Raw genomic sequence first — 24,276 nt, forward strand, 5'->3', positions numbered from 1 at the left:
GCTCCCTGGGTCTCACCCTGTTTGAGTATGTGAGCTTGTGTTTCAGAATAGGCAGCCTAGGGAATAAAATGCAGATTCCTGTCTCCTCCGGTACTCCGTACGCTCACTCATGCACGGCCCTGTGCAGTGTGTTGCTTGTAAGATGACAGCTGTACTTAATTTTAACATTAAGGTATATTCCAGATCCCCCTAGATATTATTTTGACTTTGCTCAAGGATTGTTTGGCATTGTGCTATATATGTAGTGTATACTAGAGGCAAAAAAAGCTGCAACATTATTTTTCAAAGTGCTCACTTTAGTTTGAGATGCTTTAAAAGCATATCAAGATTAATAAGCACCCAAACAAGATTTTACTGGCATAGACAGACTAGCAAATAATGCTTTGCGAATAAAATGTTAATTACAAACCATCAGTCATATCGCATACAATAACACCCACAGACAGGATTTGATGATAATTTTGGAATAATAACACATAATGAATGAATAGTAAATAATAAGAAGAATGCAGATTGAACAAAGTTGGGTTATATTATAAAAAGTCCACGAGTCACCTAATATTTCTGCTCTTGTGTTGACACTAGTACTGTATACTACTATGAATTATCAGAAACAGTTAAATGCATTTGAAGATAGTATATTGAACGAATGATTTAAGTTTGCAGAATGTGATATCCTGTGTGTATTTTTCCCTGATGTGAGGGAAAAAATTGACTTAATTCCATCTTGAAGAGATTCCTGAAGCTGAAGGAGTATCTCCAGGGATCCCCTCATTTGAATATGCCTTGGAGACATGAATTTGAGTCTCTTACGAGACATTCTCTGCTGAGCCTCATTTCCATGTTGGCCCCGCTGTCAATGGTGGATAATAACAGAGACAGGGTGGATGGTGCTACTATAGTGAAGCAAGGTGAAGGGTGCACAGTGACCAGAGCTGGTGCAAGTTTGGTATTTTTTGTGGTCCAAAAAAATTAAAGTAGGTTTGATTTAGAAATAATTTCTTCACAGGAATTATCAGTGGGGAAGTGGGGAATATAAAAATTAAAAAACAAAACACAGCCATTTCTATCATCCCTCTTAAAAGCCTTGCCTTATCCACCATGATACACTTGCAGACTGGTAATGGGATGGAGAGTCCAGAGGAGCCTCTCACAAGAGATGGGTGTAGTTATGTCTCTATTTTAACTAAGTGCTTCTGGGCATATTGAGGGTCCGACATTCACTGTGCTTTACCGTTTACTGTTAGTAATTACAATATAAAGTCATGTTAGAAAACATAGTGAAACATGTTGTAGACAATCTTTTGTTTTCATATCAACAACTGATCATATTGCTTAGTGTAATTATAATAGGGTTGATGAACCCATGCAGACTTGACTCTCCACTTCTCTATGGAGAATTTAGGAGTTTGTAAGCTCATTGTTTTGCCTCTCTGGTCTACAGACTTTACTGTTTTGTTTTAGTCTCACCGGCCTCATTAAAGTATCTTTTCGAGACACAGCAGGCATCTGTTTACCCCCCCAAAAAAGCTCTCAAAAAACAATACTAACTGTACAGTAGTAACCAGCAAACACACAACGATAGCAACTAGTTGTTGGATAGATTTGAGCATTTAGCAAAAAAAGAGCTTACACCATTTGAAGGGTGGCTTCTAAATGCCTCACCTTTAAATACCCCCAAATCTTTAATCCCAATCAATAGGTAATGGTTACTTCATTGATTAGGATCGTCCCTGACCTTAGATGCAATTATAACACTCTGCTAAAAGGTTAACTTACATGATCTAATGTGTGCTTTAGTGTCAGTGTAAAGCTCAAGAATAAAAACAAACAAAAAAAAAGGTACAGTAAAGATGCCATCATGGGCTAATAGACCTCCTCAAACTTTCAGAAACACAGAGGTCCACAGACAATTTTTCAACAGCCAGATTGTAATCCTATTACATCAGGCACTCTGCTCAGACAAATGAAATCATCTGCTGCAACTGGAGGGAGGCCAAGTTTACATAAATAAATTAAGAAACAGAATCACTTCCACCCCCTTCAGTGATTGCACCTGGATTCCCTAAACAGAAAAACGGCATAATTTAACTGATAAGGGCCTCTAAATAAATTGTACTCAAATTGTATTTGACTCAGATGGGGCTTCATGTTTTGGCCCTTTAAAATACATAATGTATTGGCTATTGTATGAAGACTTGTTTCCCTATAAATAAATAGAAAAAGGTGATGAGAAATGCTGTTTAAATGGAGACTTGTGCAGATCTGTACAAATAGAGCTCAAGTTATTCCCAGTAGACCTTTCCTGCAAATTACTTTCACACTTAGTACATGTTGACAGACTAGAACATTGTTTAGGTTTATATCTTTCATCCAACACTGTCAGGAAGGCACCTGACCAGGTACAAATTCATTTTGGAGCATAATAAAGACCCCGCTGCTTTTCAGTTGTTCCATCAACCAAACCATCGTACATACCTGAGAAAGGAGCAAAACCAACAAACTTCCAGTCACAAGTTTTACTGTCTAACCATTAGCCAACCATTGCCAACTCTTGCAGTGTTCTAAAGAGGGAAGTCATAACCCGAAAGAGTTAACAAACTGCTTAAACAGAGAACTGCCAGAGCTGAGACTCTGTAAGTGTGGATGGATGGAGCTGTTTGATCTCTTATCCAGGTGCGCTGCTCAAGGTCGCCGTTATTGCCTCTTGCCTAATTATATAAAGTCAAAACCAAAGTCTTTTTACATCTGAATTCATTAGGCTTGGCAAGGACCCTTCCCCGCTGCTACAGGCGCTAAAGTTACACGATGAAAATGCAGAGAGTTTATTTCAACCACGACGGCCTGTACTCCAGCAGAGCTTTGTTCAAAATCTGAATGTCCCTGAATGGCTGGATATCTGGCGACTTTAGAATTAAAATAAAGTTAAGCTTTTTTCTTGAGATTGATTGTTGTTTGCTTTGTTTTGTTTTTGCAAAATGTTGCCTAAAGCCAATTTACATTTATTTGTCACTTGGCAGTGTGTGTATGTGTGCGTGCGTGTTTGTGTGCGTGTATGTGTGTGCATGTGTGTGTCGTGAGTATTTGCACATAACTTGCAGTGATATGTAGGTATAAAATGAAAGCCTTAATTTCCTGAAATAGTCACTTTCATTTCCTAAATACTTTCAGATAGATGAATATTATTTAAAATTTAAATCACTAAAAAAGGAAGAGATATTGTGGTAAACATTAATTATCCAGCGATGAAGAAATTATATGATGAATTAACAACAGGAATTGAAACGAGGGCTTTACTGACACTGTCAGAATTCCCATTAGTGGTCTAGAAAATGAAAGATCTTTCATCAAAGCCGGAGGTGACATGCCTGTATCATTCACTTCTAGCAGCTAGATTTGTTTTTTTTCTGCACAAACCTCAGATGAAACCTTATCTGTGAGCCTTAATGTGAGCTTGAGTTTTCTCCCTCAGTTTAACCGGATTAAAAACACACCTCTTTTTATAGTTCCTTCAAGAGATAATTTTTCCAGATTTGAAAAGTGGATTTCATCACAAGCACTAAAGAAAGTAAACACTGGTATTGTAACTGAAGCACGTGTTTTATTTCTTTGTCCTGCAACACTCTACTATATCAAATGTGAAGTAATGATTCCAAGTGTATCACATTTTAATGGTGTTATTACAGTATACAAGTAAAATTAGTTCATCAGCAGAAAAAGGAGATAATTTCCAATTGCTCAGCTCCTTTTAATGGCAGTCCTGGGGATGCTGGCACAGCAGAATAAGACCCTGTACCAGAGGACTGCAACAGCGGGTGACATTTAGAAGCATAAACAGCTACTTATAAGTTGTGATTGTGTGGGCCATTTACCTGAGAAGCCATCATACTTAGTAAAAAAAAATTTGTAGTATGAGAAATGAACCTGTCTGTATCAGTGGACTATTGAAAACAAAACAATGCATGGCATCTTTACTGATAAAAATATGCCCTATAAAGTCACTCTTGATATTAATTATGTTTGACAGCATAAGTTACAATTACAGGAGTTCTGCAGACAGGCCTGGTTCAAATGCTGCTGCTTTATTATCTCCTGTAATGTACCACCATAAAAAAGGTAAGTTGGGATCGGATGATGTATGGCTTTAGCATCAGCCATTCCATGACATCAATTATTGTCTGACAGTTTCACAGTTGTCGGGCCACCCATAATGATATCCGATGGGTCAACTTGAAATTGGACAGGTGAGATGGTATGTCATCTCGACATAAGGACAATGGGAGCAGCATGAGCGTTGAAAAAATGATTCAGCAGGCGTGAAGATCATCCTTACAAATTTCCGCTAAAGTAATTTTATTACACATATTCTTACCGGGAATGTCTGATACAAAGTTTATATGGGGCCTTCAAATTTTAAAATAAGACTGTACAAACGTTATATATGAATGTGATGCTGTCAGCTCAGCTCAAAATAACGACTGATCTAACCTCCAGCTGTGAGAGGCTTGACAAAGCTTCAGTCACTTTTAAAACAGTCCTGAAAGAGATTACCGTCAATGCCCGGGTTGCCATGGCTGCAAAGCAAGAATTCCTGACGTTTTTTTTTTTATCCCCACTGCTTTTAAAAGTACAAGACGGAAGATACTAATCAGCTTCAAAGTTCTTCATTACTGCAAAGAATCGTGTAGCCTTTGCTGCTGTTGTCTTGTTCTTGTCACTCCTTAAAAATGATAAATGATTTCGCAATGTATTAAATAAATTACCTTGAGAGTTGCGAGACGAGGAGAGTGCAGATCTGTGGGTGGGAGCTGGATAAAGGCGTCCTTGAGGTATTTCATGCAAGAAAAATTCACAGTGGATTAAAACAAACTAGACTATTGCAAATAGCTCTGTTGTGGAGCTGAAAAAGCTTCTTATGGTTTGCCTGCAGTGTCTCACATACTGTAGCTGAGTTGCAGTAGTTTCTACAGATACTTGGCTATGACTAATGCCTCTTATGAATCTTGTTTTGATTAAATATAATAATTAATAGTTGCGTCAGGTGGTTGAGATTTGGTTCACTTTTTGATTGTTGTTAGCTGCAGCTCTAGTATAAATGCTGTGTTACATGTTATGAATCATGTACATCATCATGATCTCTTTAACTCAAGGCTGGATCATCATGATCTCTTTAACTCAAGGCTGACAGTATTTGAGAAATAAGGAGAAGTTTTTGTACAGCGTACTTTTTGGGGCAACAAGGTTCTGGCTGTTTGGTAATTCCCTCATCTCACCAACAACTACAATGGTACCTTACATTTGTCAGTTTGTCCCAGCATTTCATGAGAGCACACAGTACAGTACAATTACACTTCCTGTTAATGAGTTCACTTTCTCTCGTGTCAGGTCCTCGTGGACTTCTGAGGTGCTAGTTGAGGTCGTCCCTGGTTATGTGGAGGAAGGAGCTGTACTGCCAACATGCTCTGCCCATCATAAAACTTAATCGCCGTGCATTACTTTTCTAAAAGAATATTACTTTGAAGTGCAACTTCAGAATAACACTGATAACCCTGAAATATTGACAGTGAAACAGTCAGTGGCTGCAGGGGCCCAAGACCATAAATCTGGAATGCATTAGAATGGCAGAGACTCAACTTCACACAGACCAAGTGGGATGTTTATTTTTTGTTCACTTTTATATTTTTCAGGATTCCCTTTATTCACCTGCTGGAGGAGATGCTGGGAGAACCAAAGGAGCCTCTGTCCTTCTGTGCAATGTGACATGAGAAAATGAAGAATGACCAATGTACTCACCCCATGGGACTGTCCTCTTGACCACCTGCTTGTTCCAGATCATGTTTGTTCCCAGATCCTGCAGTTGGAACATTATTTGAAGATGGCATGTCACCAGTTTGTGGCTGCATGTCTAGTCTGATCACAACATAACGTCTCCAAATAAGCCCTGACTGTTCTTTTACAACTCGTTCCCATTCCCCACTGACCCTGGACACACATCTTGCTAAACTTCATTACTGTCCCCTCAGCTCTTTATTCTTTATTCAGTGTTGTTGTTGGACTTCGGTCAGTGCTCAAGCTGCTCCACTGTGTTTCACCGTATGACACTGTAAGTCTAGCAACAGGCCAACAGATGGCACGGCCCAGCATCTCAATGCTTCCCTGTTCAGAAGGTATCGTTTACCACAGAAGACCTGCCTCAAAGGGTGGAGTCAAGTTTATCTATTCATGCATTATCTCAACTGTTTATCCTGAGGAGGGCTGTAGAAGACCTGGAGCCGCTCCCAATCAGAGGTGGGTTAACAGAAGGGTAAGTCAGTTTATCAAAGGAAAGACCAGGTTGAGCAACAGATATTTCAACTTCTTTATACAAGTATTGGGATCTTACGTGCTATATATTGTATTCAGTTTGAAGATTTCAGTTTTTGTTTGTTTGTTTACTCAGCATTCATTGATTTAGCTGAGTGAAAGCTGTAAAAATTATGTAATGTACTTCTGTGCACTATATATCTGTATGTGGTATGTTGTCAGGTGTCACCACACACTGATCAACCATAACATGTTGTTGTGAACAGCGGTCAGAATGTGGGAAATGCAATATTGCTAATGACTGACAGCTGTCAGAACCCACAATGCGCTACCAAGTAGTTTAAATGTTGCAATTGATTGGTGTGTGTTTAAAACATTATGTATTAAATCACATATGATTGTTCATAAAAAACAAACTATTATCAGGCTAAAACAAACAAAAACAAAAATTATCTGTGAAATAATCTGTCTTTAGTAAAAACTGAAAACTTTTTTCAGTTTGTTGTATCCAGCCTTTTTGGTTTATAGCTCAGTCACGAACAGTAGCAACTGTTAGAAAATATTTTCCTGGTATAGAAACACCCACTCTATCTCTATCTCTCTTTCTCTCTCTCTCTCTCTCTCTCTCACACACACACACACGCACACACACGCACACAAATAAACAGGCTCAACAAACCAAACACATTTCCAAGACAAGAAAATCCACAAACACACACAAACAACTGACGTGTTTCTCTCTGTGGATACCTGATGTGATGAAATAGGCCCAAATGCACTACCAGAGATTTCACTCTCTTCAAGTCTACACCATTTAAAATTGCAGTACTATGGACAGTACTTCAGCACACGGATAGAGAAAGTCAAGGAACCATTCAAGGTCCATTCACGGAGATTGAGTCCCTGCAAAGACACTGAAATGGGCGTTTATTGCATACTGTACATGAGGTGGGTGTCACTTACGGTCCAACGAACTGAATCCTCTTACTTAAGGTCAATAAGCTTGTTTTGTGCCTCCTCCCAAATCCGTTAAGTTCTCCAGATTCTTCTGTATCTGTGGGTATTGTTTGGGTGAAAACCTGCCAAGATATATAAAAACATGAATAATAAATAAATAAATAAATAAATTTAGCAGTAGTCTTAATTTCTCCACCTCACATATGCCATAAATTGCAATAATAAAACATAATATAGACTCCGGAGTTCATGGTTATTGTTTTATTCACTCTACTCAATGTGTTATTAATGTACAAGTGAAACACCTTCAAGGAATTATAGAGGGCATGACCATATCTTAGATGAAAAAAGGTAAGAGAGAGAGAAAGTTGCAATAAAACCAAAGTAAATCCCTCTGATACCATTTGGCAGACAGTTGCTTGATATACCTCAGGCTGGATATTAAAAATCTCAGTTGGGCTGTCCAACTGACAACTTAATCCATTTAGAGACACTGAGTAAGCAGCAGGAAGCTGAGTCAGGGTCAGTGTACACAGAGGTCTGTCATTTCTCACACGAGCCACAATAAGTTTATCTCTGGTAATCTATTCCACACACTTAAGTGCAGACAAAAACAGCAGAGAAGCAGGAGGAAAATGCAATCATCTTGTTTTGATATCATGATGATTAAAAGGTACCACGACCTGAAAGCCTATTTAGACTGAGGTTACAAAAGTACTTGAAAGGAAGAAAATGCCGTGAATATGTTGTGTCATTTTCTAAACCCGTAATATCAGACCATTACTGGCATTACTGACGAAATGTGGGAATATGATAGGCAAAAACCTTGAACTGTTAAGATTAGGTAAAATGACTCCCTGAAAACAGGTTTTGATTTGTTAATCAGGCTATGTTCCAAGGTAGCATAAGATTGGTTGGGGTCACAACAGCAACTTTGCTTTTCACATGTTAAGAGAAAAAGGAAGAAATTTTTGAGAGACTGGGTTAAATATGTCACAAGTTTAAGGTGTCACTAAGTTTGAGTGAATGTTTAGTATTAATATTGTGTGTAAAGGATTTCAAATACAGTATATTTGTCAGCAAATATTTAAACTACAATTAATTTGCAACAGGTAGGCCTACTATTACTAATGTGAACACTGAAACATCCCAGCAGGTCCAACATTGTTGCTATATCTTCTAACAACCAGGTTGTATTTATGAATTGTAAGAATTTTTATTTTTGACACAATAATTGGCCCCTTGGCTCCCTCCCTTCTTGCACATCTGATAAATGATATTCATGACAACCTCCATAATGTGGCAGGGTGATAGATAGATAGATAGATAGATAGATAGATAGATAGATAGATAGATAGATAGATAGATAGATAGATAGATAGATAGTCATACAGCTTACCATGACTCATGTATTGACGGAGGCACTTAGATTAAATTCATTTAAGCATTTCAAAAATATCCACATTGACAGGTGTCATTGTGATAAGAAAGACAGAAAGAGAGAGGTTTAAGATGAAGAGAGTGACAGTGGGGGCATGCTGACTCTGCTGCCTCTCACACTGGTTCATGGTGAGATAAAATTCTAAAACAAACTATGTGGGCTGGCAGCTTTATACTGCCATCTTCTGGATAACATGCATATTGTACTCATGAGTCATAAAAGCTCCAGCAATTTATGATCAACTGTGGGAATGTTCTAATTTTATTTTTACATTTCAATTATTACTTGCAGATACAAGGTTGCGAGTTCATACCCCTGGACAACCATGGCCTTTCTGTGAGGAGTTTGCATGTCCGATTAACCCCCACAGTCCAAAAACATGCATCTTACTGATGACTCTAAACTGCCTATAGGTGTGAATGGTTGTCAGTCTGTGGACGCCTCTCTGTGTTGGCTCTGACATAGACTGGTGGCTCATCCAGGCTGTACCCTGCGCTCCAGCCCTCTGCGACCCTAAACTGGATAAGCAGTTACAGATAATTGATAGATTGATGGATGGAAATGTTCCTTGCATCTAATTAGTGTTCAGTTTTCCCACACATGGTGTTCACATTCCAGACTGCAATCAGAGACAAATACATTATTGATTAAAAGATGTTAATGGTAAACTTGCATTTTCTTTGTGTTTAAAATGTAAGTTAAACTACATTATAAGCTAAACTCCTCTCCTTCACTGTCATATCCACATTATTAGCTGAAACTGATCTGGGAACAGCCAAGTCGTGTCCTAGAGCATGTGTGAAGAAACAGAAAAAGCTCTCTTCAACACGGCTCTGGGGCTGAGAACCTGCCCCAGTGTTCCCAGGACTGTCAGCCATCTGCCAAATGACACATAAGTAGTATTGTGATGGGAACAAAATGTAATGCATTTTAAATCTGCCTACCGACGTTATTATTGCATCATTGTGTTTCCATTGACCTTCGTTAATAATTTTCAAACGTAAAAGCTGCGGAGTTGCAGTAAATACTTGTCTAACTTCTACACATGATTTCCAATACAACTCACCATAAACAACGTTGTTAAGACAACAACTAAAGGACTTCTTATAGTGTCATCGAGAATAGATTACTCAAATCAGACGCATAATATAGGCCTCACACTACCGAGTTTTGAAAGCCGAACATCAATTTTCGACTCGGCTTTTTGCCAGACTTGTTGAAACATACTAATAAAGTTAAACGAAAAATACAAAGCGTCTCATTATGACGCAATTTAAAGGCGACAGGAGGAGGGCGGTTTGAAAGCAAAGCGTTTTTGTTAACATGTTTAAAACAAACTAAATTACTTAAAAAGATCGACATGACTGCCCACCGTCGTTAAGGTACCTCACCTGGAAGTTTGTTGAGACCAGTGGTCGATGTGTGTAATCTTTTTCACTGGACGCAGCTAACATGCTATGAATTCATGTTAGCTAGCTTGAGTTGCGGCTGTTTGACAGCTCTGACCGTTGGCTGATTTTTACTTTTTATTCCGCTTTAATGTAGATCCAAAGAATCGTTCTCTTTCTTTGCCTGGGCTTAAGTAAACCTAAACATGGCGAGTGTTCATGAAAGTTTGTACTTCAACCCTATGATGACGAACGGAGTGGTCCACGCTAACGTGTTTGGTATCAAAGACTGGGTCACTCCGTACAAAATTTCAGTCCTGGCGCTGCTTTATGAGATGACTGCATCCAAACTCACACTGCCAGAAAGAAGACGACTTAACAAGCTTATTCTGCCCCTGCAACAGGTTGGTATTTTTGATCCAGGTAGATTATTGTGACGTTACTGTACATTTTTGTAAGCTGGTTTCTCATAGCTGGATCTTTTGTTGCTTTGGGGTTTTCAGGGTCCAGACTTGACTCTTGACCAATTCCTGAAGACAGTGGAGGAGTGTTGTCCTCAGACCGCTTATGCCGTCAAACTCAGGTGTGCTGATATGTCTTTATGTACTGCTTTGAAATATTCAACAGCATATTAGCCACAATTTTAATACCACTTGTGGTTTTAATATAAAAATATAATAAATGCTAATATGCTTGATAAATGTTTTCTTTTTTTTGTGTAATGAACATAAACCAACATGATAGGAAGAGAGTATAATGCTTAAATATTTGTATTTGTAGTAGTTGAGGCTTCTGTGTTTTTCTTCAAAAGACTCCATGAAATGGCCGATGGGGAGCTAAAGGACATGGAGTACTTCTTTTCCACTCTTACCACTCCATTCACTTCTTTTGATACTGAACCTTATAAAACAAGTGTTGTGGGTAAGTAGTAGATGCAATGTGACATCGCTCAAAGTCTGAATGAAAATCCTGAAATGTATGTATTCCTCCATTAGGAAAACTTTCATTAAGCTATGCCTCAACTGTTTTTAAGGTCTTTTTATGAGACACATGCTCCTGGCCTACAACAAGCTGTCATTCAGTCAGGTCTACAAGCTGTACAAGTCCCTGCAGCACTACTATCACAGTCACTATGCCAAGCCTACTGATGGCCAAGTGGGTTTACCGGCGCTGGCTGCGGATGACTCTGAAATGGACCTCACCAGCACTGAGGATACCATTGAAAGAATAGACAAAGAAGAGTTGGACACTCCACTGCATGAGTCAGAGCTTCGGTTAGTGATGCTATTTTCGAATAACATTATTATATTGTTGGACAATAATTCTATCTCTGTCTACACCTACAATTTGTGAAATGTATTTGCTGTATGTATGCCAAAACCCTGAACTTCAAACTCTACAGCTTGGAAATTGGATAGACTGTTTTTTAATGTCAAAACAACCAGGGAGAAATGTTAACAGCTGATTTGCAAGTCTTATTTATTTTTGCTCTGATCTAGAAATGATAATACAACAACCAAAGGTCCGCTGTCACAAAAACAAGCAGAATACTTTCTTGCAAGACAGGTGAGTCTTTAAATCGTGGCTGAAATTAACCAAAACAAAATGCTAGATCATGTTGTGACATTTGAAGCCCCTCACACATTTTTGATGTCTCTTTTAAAAGGCATATCTTCTAAAGAATGATGAAAATAAAGCTCTGAAGCCAGCTGCACTGCAGGAAGAGCTTAACAACATGCTGAAGTTTAACCCAGATTTTGCTGAGGCGGTGAGGCTCATTTTCATAATTTTTACTTAATGATCATTATGAGTCAGTTGTAAGGTTATTCACTTCCATGAGACTCCAGGACCAGGGTATCTCCATCGTGATCTTTGTGGGCTTTTCTCTCCCTTCAGCATTACCTAAACTACCTAAACAGCATGAGAGTCCAGGACATCTTCCTCTCCGCCCACAGTCTACTACATTATTTTGATCGCCTAATCTTGTCAGGAAATGAGGGAAAGAGCAATGGGGACGACGGCTATGGACGAAGTCTGCGCTATGCTGCTCTTAACTTAGCAAGCCTGCATTGTCGCTTTGGCCACTAGTGAGTACAAGTACTGCATACATGAGCATTTTACCACATAGGCAGCATTTGTATCAAGTATCTTGTTGTCTTACCTCCTTTTCTTACCATCAGTAAACAGGCTGACCTGGCTCTACAGGAGGCTATTCGCATTGCCCAGGAGTCCAATGACCATGTATGCTTGCAGCACTGCCTGGTAATATGCTTTTTTTTTACCCCAGTTATTGTTCTTTTTCACGGCACTGCTTTACTGTGATTTATGGTAATTGTGTTTGAGAAGTCCACCACAATGTCTTTGTGTCTCCTTTTGTCCCACGTCAGAGTTGGCTCTACACACTGGAACAGATGAAGGGATCTGACAGCACTGTGTTAACTGAGGATTCAGTGAAAATGGCTGCCCATTTCTGCCTGCCAGTGAGTACAAAATTATCTCTGAAACAAGAATGAAAAAACACCTAAAACTGCATGCTGTGATCTGATATTCTGGCCTCTGACTCACAATGCAAACAAAATGTAAAAATCAGCCTAAAATACACTGTCCATAGGTTTACGCGAACATCACAGCATCATAAGTTTACTCATGTTTTTTTTCCAAAAGTAGTCTTCTACATTAACCTATTTTTAACAAACCTTGTCTTCAGGGACCATTACCCACTTTACAAATAGCATTGATGTCTTACACTGTTTTTATTCTGAGGACTGACTATTGATGAAAATCTTGTTTTTAATGACAGCATTTAGGGTGTAAAGGTGACAATGTTACAGGTCCATTACACTCCTTGCAATGAGATTTTTGCACTTTCTTTCGAAAGTAGAGACTAATCTACTGTAAAATACTATAACGCCAAAGCAGCACTTGATTACCTCAAATGAAAAGTTATTGGTGTTTAATGTGTATCCTGACCCATATGTTTTTTCTCTGCCAGTGTTCCTACCTAAAGAAACCTACAGGACTACATAAAATAATAAAAGCAAGAGATTGCAAATTAACACATGGTCTACTTCAAATTTAAGGGCATAGAGTATGCATCATTTACCATTTATGTTGGCTGGCTTTAACTGACATTTATATACAGTATTTGTATAGTTCATCCTCCCAACTGATGTGTTTTAGTACCTGGCATCTCTGGGCATTCAGTCTCTGGTCCAGCAGGGGGCAACACAAGGTAAGACAGCCCACAAACTGATGGATGCACTGAAGGACACGGACATCCTACACTGGAAGCACAGTCTGTCGGAGCTGATCGAGATCAGCCTGGCTCAGACTACATCCATATGGAGGATGTACGGCAAGAGGTCAGACTCCTCACCTAGCCAACCTAGCACGCCATTGTCTTTTTTGTTCACAGTTAGTGACCGTTAACTGAATGCTGGCACACATCCTTCTCCTCACTGACCTCAAATTACTGTGTGAAACATGGCTGAATTATCTAATGTTTTTATACACTGGCTAATATTTTGGACAGCTGAACACCTAAGACTTTTGTCTAAGTCATGAGTGTGGGCTTTTGTGTGTCGTGCAGCACCATGGCTCTGCAACAGGCCCAGCTGCTTCTTAATATGAGCAGTCTAGAGCCAGTCAACTTCGGTGTCCAGCAGAATAACACAGAGGCCTTCGCCGTGGCTCTCTGCCACCTGGCTGAGCTACACGCTGAGCAGGTAACGCATTCGACTTGATCTCGTCTGTCTACTTTTGGCTCTGCTGTTCCATATCCATTAGTCAGTGGTCCCAGCATTGCAGAGAGGTAATAGACATTGATCAGATCTGCTTTCCAGCTCCTGGTTAGAGTTCAGCTCTTAACTTTTTACCTCTGCTACAGGGTCTGTACAGTGCAGTTTCAGAGATTCTTCAGCATCTAAAAGAACAGTTTCCACCACACACGCAGCACGCCAAGGTGGGTTTAATCATCAATACTTTATCGTTCAGTGTTACTTTACAAAGGCAGGGTGTAAAGTAAAGAAACAAGTAGACAATTTAAAAGCTGTAAGACCTCTTTTTTGCCTTTTAAGGACGATTTCATAACTCAGAGCATAGTGCCAACACTGAAAATTGCAAATATCTTTTGTGGAGTTAGAATTTCAGCATTCTGGATTTAGTTTACTAAATACAGGGGAAATGTATTCACTATCATAATAGGAATATTTTACCTTGCCTGTTTATTTTAAGTACTTTGTAATTGGGGATTAAATGTTTGTGTTTTAACTGTTTTCCACTATAATTATATTAAAGTCAATATAATGAATTTAGTTTAGATGACATAGTTTAGTATATTTGAATTATATTATAAATTATATTATATTATTTTTCACATAGTAATGTGGAGTATAAAAAAACTTCAAATTTATTGGTAGCATACTGGTAAAAAAAAAAAATCAAATTAGATGTGTTTCTATTACAAGTAGCAGCAAGAGAATATTAAGTACATTTAGTTAGGCTACGTCTAGCTGTGAACTTGAAGTGGCTCTTTTTATGTGGCAGCACAATCCCTGCAATTTAGCTTGGGCTCCAGTTTATAGTTAATTCAAATTAATGGAAATGAAATATCTTTGGCTTTAGTGTCTCTTTTAGGTAGCCTAGTTTATGAGAGGAAATAATAATTATTATTATTTTTGTTTCTTGGTTGCTGAGTCAGCTCTGGATGCTGTGTGATTTGAAAATCCAGTTTGAGAGACACATGAACGAAGGGAAATGTCATTTAGCAGAGCCACTAGTCACAGCTATCTCAGCCTTAAACAAAACAGAAGGTCTCTACAGGTAAGCACAATCATTAACATCCTCTCATACACGTGTAATCAATGCTGTAGCAGTAACAGTGTGTTTGCTAACAGGAAAGCTCAAGTTCTGAAGGCCCTTAACCGAAGCACTGAGGCATACAGCATTTTACAGCGGCTGCAGGTCCATTGTGAGAAGACTAAATGTGCAGAGATGGTCATCAGGTAGATGGATGCTTCTGGGTTATTTATTTAATCACATATTTATTTATGTATTCATTCATTCATTCATTCGATGAAACTTATTCTGACACCATGATTATCTATTTCCTGGACAGGAAAACAAAGGCATCCAAGTCTAACCCTTCTTTTAACTCTTACTCAAGCTGGCTTTGCAACATTATTTATTCTTGTCTACATCATGGCCTGTTTATGTCTCCTACAGAGTGATGCTCTGCACCGCTGAGCTCCATTGGGAGTCGTCTGGCTTCTCCACAGCTCTTCCTCTCCTCCTGCAGGCTTTGGCACTTGCCAGACAGCACCACCTACAGTCTCTGGCCTCAGAGACAATCTTGCACCTGTCCTTCACTCAGGTCAGCCACGACAGAGAAAGAGACTTCACTCAAACACTGTTGCTGCTCCATTCTATACACATCATCACAGCCTTTACTCAAATGACTGCTGTATATGCAAAACAAAAACAGGACAGGTGAAGCGACACAGTATGTCATGTGGGTTTGTTTCATTTCCTTTCAACAGCTAATGTTAGGGATTCCTGAGCAGGCGCTGAGTGTACTGCATGAAGCTATTGAGCCTGTTCTAGCTCACGGATCAGTCATGGACAAAGGCCGTGCTCTGTTGCTGACAGCCCGCTGTCAAATGGCAGGGGCTGGCTTCAGGCCAAATGGACAAGGGCAAGCAGGTAACAATTCAAACCCTTTGCCAAACACTGATCCCTACCTTATGGCGCCTATTGATTGTCCATTTGCATGTTACTTTTTATGGTCTACCTGCAGATTTGCATTTGGCAGCTTTGGCTGTTGACACCCTGAATGAGGCTGCAGCATATTTCTCCAAGCTGAACTGTAAGGAACGACTGCGGGATGTCCACTACCTGCAGGCTCAGCTTCACCAGTCTCTAGGACATACCTCACAGTGCAATAAAAGTGCCATGCTTTTCCGGCTGCTTGACCAAGAGCTGCAATCACCAGCACCACCAGTCTCCATGCGACTCTAACTGCTCCCTGTTTATTTACACACTGTAAATTTGTTGGCTACTGAAAGTAACACAGAACCTAAGTGTTATATTGAGGAGCTGTTGCTTACCACTAGATGGTAGTGCAGCTATGTCCTGCTCTCTCTCAGCACCAAGGAATTTCATTTAGAATTACTTTGAATCATAGGTATTCTGAATCTCTTTACACGCAATGCCAGGATCATAATTAAAGAGGACAATATCAACAGTCCTAAATAAGACTGACCTTTCAGTAGACAAATAATGGATCCATTTTCTCATCACCCGTGGGGAGGCAGAGATTTGAATGATGATCTATTAATAAATATAGTGTATTGGCTTCCTCCAGAGCAGAATTTGTCTGACAGACATGCATGCCAGCCAACGGTGTGGTAGAAATGTTAAAAGTTTATCAGAAATTGTCAGGGCCATACTGATTTACCCACCGCTTTTTGATGAATGAGGGTAATATCACAGTTAGCTACAAGATGAATGTGTTTCAGTGCCCTGGATGATTCATATTACAGCTGAAGAATACTGATGAAGCTGGAATCCAGGGAGGAAATTGTGATCACATTTATTTTGTAATAGACCCTTGCTGACATTACAGCTGATACTGGATCAGTATTTGACGTGTGTCTGACACGATTTGTGAGAACCACTTAGGCTGACATTACATTTCTGACAATTTGTTTCATCTTATTTCATTTCCACTTGATCTGAAGCAAGTATAGAACTAAATAGAGTAGGAATAGATCTGTTTTTGGAATATTAGTTTAGTTTTATTGGTATTTAGTTACTTTTTGTCCATACAGTACCTTATTTCAGGTTACAGGTTTTTTTTATGTTTTTTTTATGTTTTTTTTATCCTGCACAAGCAGGTGGCTTGTCTGATTTGGAGCCCTCACAGGCTGTTGACAGGAAACGTCTCTCTCGTTTACCATCTGTGCCAGCCCATTGAAATTTTCTGTTGTATTAATTTTAACTGCCATGTTAGGTTTCATGACATGTACTGCACAAACAGTTAGATTACAACGATGGACAGTAAAAGCAGGCCTATTTTCTATGTCAATATCATTAAGAGTCATGTAATCCACCCTGTTGTTACAAGTGAGGTTCTTTGACTGTTGCTTGTTATATGATATGTTGTCAGGCACAGAGCCATGAATTACCTGTTTGGCTTGATTTCAAATAACAGTGGGTAAAGAATGTAGGGCAGTTCACGGGGTTGTTTTACCATAAAATATTTCCAGGATGTAGAAAAATGTATTTGTTAGTCTTGTAGAGACTTTAGCATATGATTTTCAAAGTCTTAATGCCACATCATTGATTTGCAGCAGTTAAATTCAAATTACTAATCATTAGACATCAAGTTCAGCAGACCTATATTAACAGCAGAAAGCCTTATTTCTATTTGATGTTGCTGGCTACCAAGTGCTTCTAATGTAGCAGAGCAATATCCATGGGCTGAGAAAATTCTACCTTTGACTGTTGCTGATACTTGGCTGTTCATTGCAAAATAATGATCCTAAAAATGGTGCGGGGGGAGGGAGGAAGAACATTACTAAAGAATGACTTCCAAAAAAGAGACACCTTTAAGGAATGAGCCCAGACTTGCCTTTCCAGCTGTTTGACTGTTTAATAAGTATGTTAAATATAAAAGATTCTAAATATGTGATATCTTAAGCACATTGTAATTGTCTCTAATTGTGACTGAGAAAGAAAATCATATTTTGATGCATTAAACAGAATTTCTAAGGGGCTCAGAGCTGTCATGTGTGGGCAGTCCTTGTCCCTTTTAAGGAATGCAGCAAGAAATAAATATTTGTGAGAACATTAGGAACATGCCTGCTTAAAAGCATCTCCATGCTTGAAAGCTAATTTGGATTCTCATGTTATAATGCTTATGTTAGAATTTACCTTTTGACTAAGTTTGCCAAACAAAAACAGCCGAATTAAACAAGCAGCTTAAACACTTAATATTTGACTTGGTAATAAATTGATAATAAAAGTTATTGTCAGTCTTCCAGAAGCCTTGGGCCAATTATTTGGGCAGATGTGGTAAAGAGGTCGCTCACTAATCCCAGGTTTTATGGTTTAAAAAAAAAAATCCCTGTCTCTTCCAATCCATATGTCAAAGTGTCCTTGACATTGAACCCTACGTTTCTCTTAGTGGGTCAGTTCAGCACCTTGCCTGGCAATTGCCCGTGTGTGTGAGAGAGAGAATGGGTAAATGAGCATTACCCATTATGCTATATTATAATGGGTATTGAGGTAAATAACTAGGTAGAAAAATACTTTGTAATTGCAGACAATTTACCATTTACAGTACATGAGGTTCAGTATTAACACTGAAGAACAAACTATAACCACAAACTAAGAAAAAAGATATAGTGATATTGTGCCAAATATTTCAGTACAGAAACAGTGCAGTTTCTATGGTAAAATATAAAATCTTTGTTCAAAATGTTTAATAACAAGCATAAGAACAATGCATGTTTAGAAAAATATATATGCAGATGTATTTTTCAACATACACTATACATTCACTTAACCTCTACTTGAAATTAAACATTTACAATTTAAAAATTATTGTTTAACTATTGAAGCACGATAGAAAACAATACGGTTTCCTCTGAATGAAGCTTGTTTCAGGATAAACACTTGTGTCAGGAGAAAGATATAGGTGGACATTTTGGTAGAGCATCCAGCAACCTGAGGTGTCCTTTTGGTATGTCTGTTTTCAGTTCTAGTTTTTAATTGGGTTTTCGCCATTTTGACAAAAACGAACCATACTTTTTCAGACAAAGTTTTTCCTCGTACAATAACATAAATGCAAATACTACATGGAAAACATACAGTCACTCATTTTCTTACCTAAAACAATGATAAAAACTAAGAACATTTCTTAGTGTGGCATTAACATTTGCCTAATTTTTGATACTTAGCTGTTTTGAATAATTTGGGTACTGTGTTATACCCTACATACACAGGAGTCAAACTAGGTGCCACCTCTTACTTTACTTGAAAACACAAAAATAATGCCAAAAGTAAAGCTAAATATTTGAATTTCAATAAAAAGAGGTATTGAAGTCAGTCATTTTTCATGTTTGAGTAAAAGAAATGCATCTCAGAGGAGAAAAGGTGGCTGTGTCTCCATAGCTTAAACACTGCTTCAGTCTTCAGTGCTGGAACCTTGGTGTAGTGCCTCTATTTCAGTGTCTATGAGGAGACCGTCCAGACCTGAAGGAGCAGAGCAGAGGAGGGCCTGAAGATATGCTCAGTATCCTGCCGGGTAGCCTCCTTTCCTGGGGTCAGACTCTGCACAGAGACGCTCTCCCTGCCGCACCACTGCTTGGACTACAGAGTCTGGAGTCCTCAGCAGCTGTGTTACATGGTTCTTCTGGGCGAGGCCCTCAAGGACACTCTGCCATGGTATCATCACACACACACACACACACAGAAAAATATGAAGTCTTGGGCAGGAAGTTACAGTGTTGAATGTGGTCAAAGTGGTCTTTATTAAAAGTTAATAAAGAAATAGATGTATTAAAGTGAATATATTTTTGATTTTGCATCACTTTGATTATTACTTATGTATAAACCTTGACATTTCTGAATTTTGTAATGCACACCACATGTCATTCCACAGACTTTTTCCTTCAGACATTTCCTTCATTGTGTCAGGAGGAATTTCTTCAACATAGGCACAAACATTCACTTGAACTTACAGATAAAGTGAACAGTTTTTAGAGGTCAAAGATCAAGAGATTTTATCCAGAGTTTTAAGTTTTCAATTTAATATTCATACTGACATCTTTAAATATATTTTTAAATAATTAAAATAAAAGTTTGCCTGCTGAGTGGAAGGTCGTCCAAAGAACACATGGAGTGTCAAGTTTTTAGTCAAAAGAGATTTTTTAAAAAATCAGCTTATTACTGATTTCATTTATTCCACGTATTGTTTATTATCACAAGCATCCAAGTATGACCCACCTTCTCAAAGCCCTGCTCCACCACTGTCATGTTTGGGTTGAGCTGATTGTGAAGTCGTGGTGCTGTGACAGCTTTCTTTAGGTCATAGTTGAAGAACAGGGAGTTCAAAATGACCTGTTCAGTGCAAATGCACAATGCAAAATGCAACATATCAAGTGTCAGTGAAGGTTCTCAGTCATTCAGGTTCAGAATTCTCAAAGTTGAGTCACAATAACTGGATTTTCTTCTTCTTAGCTGGAAATATTTCGCTACTTGGAGGAGTAACAAAATGGTTCCAATGAAGGAAAAAGAACAAAGAATTACCTTTGACATAGCTAAACTTTCAGAGAATACATGATGTGTCACGTCACTGAGTGCACCCATTCTCCCAGGTTAGTGTAAGTACAGAATTGCGATGCATGAGAAGGAAACTTACTAAGGCGGTGGCTGTGGTGATTTTTGTTCCACCAGATGCTCCTACAACCATTTTTACTTCATTTTCTTTGTTAAAGATTATAGTGGGGCACATGGAAGACAGTGGCCTCTTGCCTGCAACAGATAAACAGAATGGACTTTGTAAAAAAATATTATCTGCTACCTTGCATTCAACATCTAAAACTTAAACACTTTCATCAACACATTTTTGCAAGTAAAAACATACGTGGAACAACACTGAGCCATGATGTGAGGTTAGAACTTAGCTCTGTGTTTTAAAATTGAGGAAACTGATGCTGTTGGTGAGCTAAAGATATTAGATTTCCCAACAAGGACAAGTGCAGGAAAAAGTAAAAGGCCAAGAGAAACACCACCTCAGTGACATCCTGACTAGAGAAAGGGTCAAGTAACGTCCTCTTTGGGATTGTGGAAACAAGGGGTTTGATTCCAAAAACACTGCTATCCATCAAGACAGGCTTGTGTTTATAAGCCATAACTCAATATGGGGTTTGAAGTAATAGAAGTGTGATAATTCAGTCCAGTCACACCTGGTTGGATAAAGTTGTTGGGGGAGGGAGGGATTCCAAACCCGTTGGTTATGTGTGGAGAGCTGAAGTCATCCATTTCGTCATTAAAGATTATTCCAGTGGATCGAGACATAACTTTAGAACCAAAACTGAGGAAATAAAACAGCTTTTAATGAATTATTATTTTATAGCACTTTGTCCTTGACAGATTCATGTATTATGGTTTTCTCAAAGCTTGGTCTCATACTATAGATTGATGGTACTGGTGGCTGCCACGGCACTTCCATCCTCAGCTATGACCGACAGGTGAGCTGTCCCGTGGTTGTCTGGCACAAAATAGTCCGGCTCATAGTAGCTGTCTGGGTGGGTGGTGTCATCTGTAATTTTACTCCTTATGCCATCAGCAAAGTAGTCTGAGGTCATGTTGTGGATGAGCTGGAGAGAGCAAAACAAGTAGCAGAGCTGAGAGTGGAGCTGCCATGAAAAAGATGAATAATAGCAGAGCACCTGTCCTGGCTTTGCAACAACACAACCTGAGTAATTTGAAAGCAGGGCTACATAAATGCACATGCTGTTGCCACTGAGCTATGCATTTCCATAGCCAAACTGACCCTGGCGGGCTATCAGGAGACATCTGTGAAGAATAATAATAAAGATATTAAGGCTTACATCAGTAATATTGAGATAACGTGGGTCCCCAAGTCTGCTCCTTTTGGCATAAGCAAAACGAAAAGCCTCCACAATACGATGGTATGTCAGAGTCTTTTTCTCTGCAGTTGAGACACTTGTGTCTGTGAAGTTGTACCCTGTAATATATGCACAGGAAAAGCATGTCTAGAGAAAATGAAGAATTACAGTTTCTTAGTCTAAGCAGCTAATGAGGCTTCTCCATCATTGTGCTGAAAGCCCATTTCAATCAGTGGCAAGTCATTAAAATATAATTCAAAATACAATATGAGCTCTTCCAGCAGACATGAATTTGTGGACGTGTGTTCCCTCTCAGTCACATATGCACACATTAAATCTTAGCCCTCGTTTTACAGCAGTGATGCCACTTTTTATCTAAAGCTTGGCTAAAGATTCTCTGCCTGAACAGATGGGGAGTCAACAGTGAATTAAATTTGGCAAGCAGAACTGAGAAGCAGCCCTGTTTTCTGCTTCTAAATCTGGCAAAGAAACATTCCAGGGACGACCCGGGGAAACCTGACATCCTTTCTTCTGCATGGCTGCACAAGCACTTGGCCAGGCTGCTCACCATCCACTATATTCAAAATGAGTGCCAGCACAGGGCCACTGGAGGGGGCGTCTGGGACATGCATGGTGTATTCCCCGACATTCAGCTTCAGAGGATTCTCATTCAGCACCGGCTGATACTCCAACAAATCATCCAGAGTTATAATGCCACCTGGAATGAGGACAGAAATGTGGTGAAGGATAATGCTTATTTATTATTTAATGCGTAATTTTTTCCTAGAGATGTTTTAGTTCAGGTCAATATTTTTTCTTCTCTAAAAAAGAATTAAAACCTGCTGCCTGGATGTCCTCGACGATGTTCCGTGCCATTGACCCGTTATAGAACACATCAGGCCCCTCCTCGGCTATTCTTTGGTAGGTGTCAGCTAGCTTTGGAAATCTAACAATATCATTTTCTTTCAGGATGTTTTTTTGAGAATCACAAAACACCTCACTGGAACAAGACAAAAAGATGAAAATCATTTTAAAAACGCAGGATTTTAATTCAGAATTTAATTGAATTTAATTCAGAAGGTCTGACTTTGGCGGCCCCTATGGTAGAATTTAAAATGTCTCTTCGTAGACAGCGATGGACCGATCAGCCATATCATTATGACCACTGACAGGTTAAGTGGAAAACATTTACCATCCAACCCAAAAGGCATTTTCTCCATACACCATTACAGAAAAGAGAGAGGTTGAGAATACACATTACTAACACAATTACTAAGGGTTTACATTCAATATGCTACTTTCCCAGATTAGCCTGATTTTCAGCCTTTCATTCCTCATCCTCACCACATGTTGGCGTCTCCTTGAATGGATTCTTTGCTCTTGAAGATGGCATGAGCCAAAGCTTTTCCTATAGGAAACCCATCACGAGCCAAAGCAATGCTGGGTTCAAATAGCTCCTTCCATGGCAGCCTGCCATGCCTCTTGTGTGCCATTTCATAACCACGTATCTCCCCAGGAATTGCTATGGACAATCCACCTGTCAGGCAGAAACAGCAGGACCCCTATTTAGATGTACGCATGCTTGTTCTTGGTGTCTCTAGTCTGTTTGGTGTCCCACCATACTAAGAGAGTCTGATCAATACACTATACTGCATGTCCAGAATTCTTTTTTTTTAATAATCAAAGGCAGATGCAATGGAAAAGAAGAGACATTTGTTTTGTTACAGTTATGTTAAAGTTTATTTTCATTAGTTCTGTTAAAGTCAAATCGGTGCTGAGTGAATCTTTCTTGCCCCTGTGCTTGAGACAACTCTTAGCTATTGTTGCTATACCTGTACGAGAAAGCTTGGTGTTGTTGCCAAACATATCTTCAGTGGCGTTTATGGGGGCTGTCTCCCTTGCATCGATGGTTTCCACTTTCCCTGTTAAGCAGACAGTGAGTGCAGATAGATGTGGGTGCTCAGTTTGCTTTGTTGAGAAGTCGTAACCGGGGATGCTCACTCACCTGTGGAAGCGTTATAGATCACAAAAAAGAGTCCTCCACCAATGCCCATGCTGTGAGCGTTCAAAAGGCCAACACATAGCAAGGCAGCGATGGAAGCATCCACCGCTGAACCATTTTTCTTCAAGATGTCCCTGAAAGAAGAGGAAACAGAGCATGTTATATTAACACTGTATGTTCCATTTGAAAAGACATAGAGAGTTAGATTCTTCTTACCTCCCCACTTCTGAGCACTTTCCAGCATCAGCAGCCACTGCAGCCTTTGAATAGAAGTGGTCCGAGGGGGGAGGCGCGTTTTTCTTCCCCAAGCCCATGAACACCCCCAAGAACAGACTCACTGCGGCCACCAGAAGGACCACAATACCAGCAATCAGGGACTTCCCAACCATTTTCCTGTTCAGGAAAATAAGACACCACACAGTGAGATAAGATCCTTCAGCTCAGAAACAAGTGTCTTCTCATCCTTACGTGACCTATCATTTTCAGGGCTGCAGCCAAACCTGTACTTAAATAACAATACTGGGAATCAAACACATTAAAGTACATGTG

General features: G+C 39.3%; 2 protein-coding genes across 4 annotated transcripts in view; one reads left to right on the forward strand and one right to left on the reverse strand.

Moving 5' to 3' along the window:
- The first annotated feature begins 9,957 nt into the window (after window positions 1–9,957).
- On the forward strand, window positions 9,958–17,779 carry anapc5 (anaphase promoting complex subunit 5). 3 transcript variants are annotated; one of them, XM_067521316.1, is made up of 18 exons: window positions 9,959–10,083; window positions 10,247–10,493; window positions 10,593–10,672; window positions 10,901–11,010; window positions 11,123–11,363; window positions 11,589–11,655; window positions 11,756–11,857; window positions 11,986–12,176; window positions 12,270–12,351; window positions 12,477–12,569; window positions 13,270–13,451; window positions 13,679–13,814; window positions 13,976–14,050; window positions 14,789–14,910; window positions 14,985–15,092; window positions 15,313–15,460; window positions 15,627–15,789; window positions 15,884–17,779. In XM_067521316.1, the coding sequence occupies exons 2-18, from the start codon at window positions 10,296–10,298 to the stop codon at window positions 16,102–16,104; spliced, it is 2,319 nt and encodes a 772-aa protein (XP_067377417.1). In that variant the 5' UTR covers window positions 9,959–10,083; window positions 10,247–10,295; the 3' UTR covers window positions 16,105–17,779. The 3 variants fall into 3 exon arrangements, with proteins under 3 accessions (XP_067377415.1, XP_067377417.1, XP_067377416.1); XM_067521315.1 differs by having other exon boundaries at window positions 9,963–10,121; XM_067521314.1 differs by having other exon boundaries at window positions 9,958–10,493.
- A 159-nt stretch (window positions 17,780–17,938) lies between these two features.
- Window positions 17,939–24,276, reverse strand: part of ggt1a (gamma-glutamyltransferase 1a) — a 31,219-nt gene continuing 24,881 nt past the window's right edge. Inside the window, exons 2-13 of the mRNA XM_067521317.1 lie at window positions 23,944–24,120; window positions 23,731–23,861; window positions 23,558–23,647; window positions 23,070–23,262; window positions 22,565–22,725; window positions 22,294–22,443; window positions 21,708–21,844; window positions 21,286–21,473; window positions 21,060–21,187; window positions 20,513–20,625; window positions 20,098–20,211; window positions 17,939–19,528 (exon numbers count right to left, since the gene is read on the reverse strand). Coding sequence (XP_067377418.1) covers window positions 19,382–19,528; window positions 20,098–20,211; window positions 20,513–20,625; window positions 21,060–21,187; window positions 21,286–21,473; window positions 21,708–21,844; window positions 22,294–22,443; window positions 22,565–22,725; window positions 23,070–23,262; window positions 23,558–23,647; window positions 23,731–23,861; window positions 23,944–24,116 — 1,725 coding nt within the window. The 5' untranslated portion in view covers window positions 24,117–24,120 and the 3' untranslated portion in view covers window positions 17,939–19,381. The remainder of the gene's footprint in view (window positions 19,529–20,097; window positions 20,212–20,512; window positions 20,626–21,059; window positions 21,188–21,285; window positions 21,474–21,707; window positions 21,845–22,293; window positions 22,444–22,564; window positions 22,726–23,069; window positions 23,263–23,557; window positions 23,648–23,730; window positions 23,862–23,943; window positions 24,121–24,276) is intronic.

Source organism: Channa argus, chromosome 11 (genome assembly GCF_033026475.1).
Source record: "Channa argus isolate prfri chromosome 11, Channa argus male v1.0, whole genome shotgun sequence".
NCBI lineage: Eukaryota > Metazoa > Chordata > Actinopteri > Anabantiformes > Channidae > Channa > Channa argus.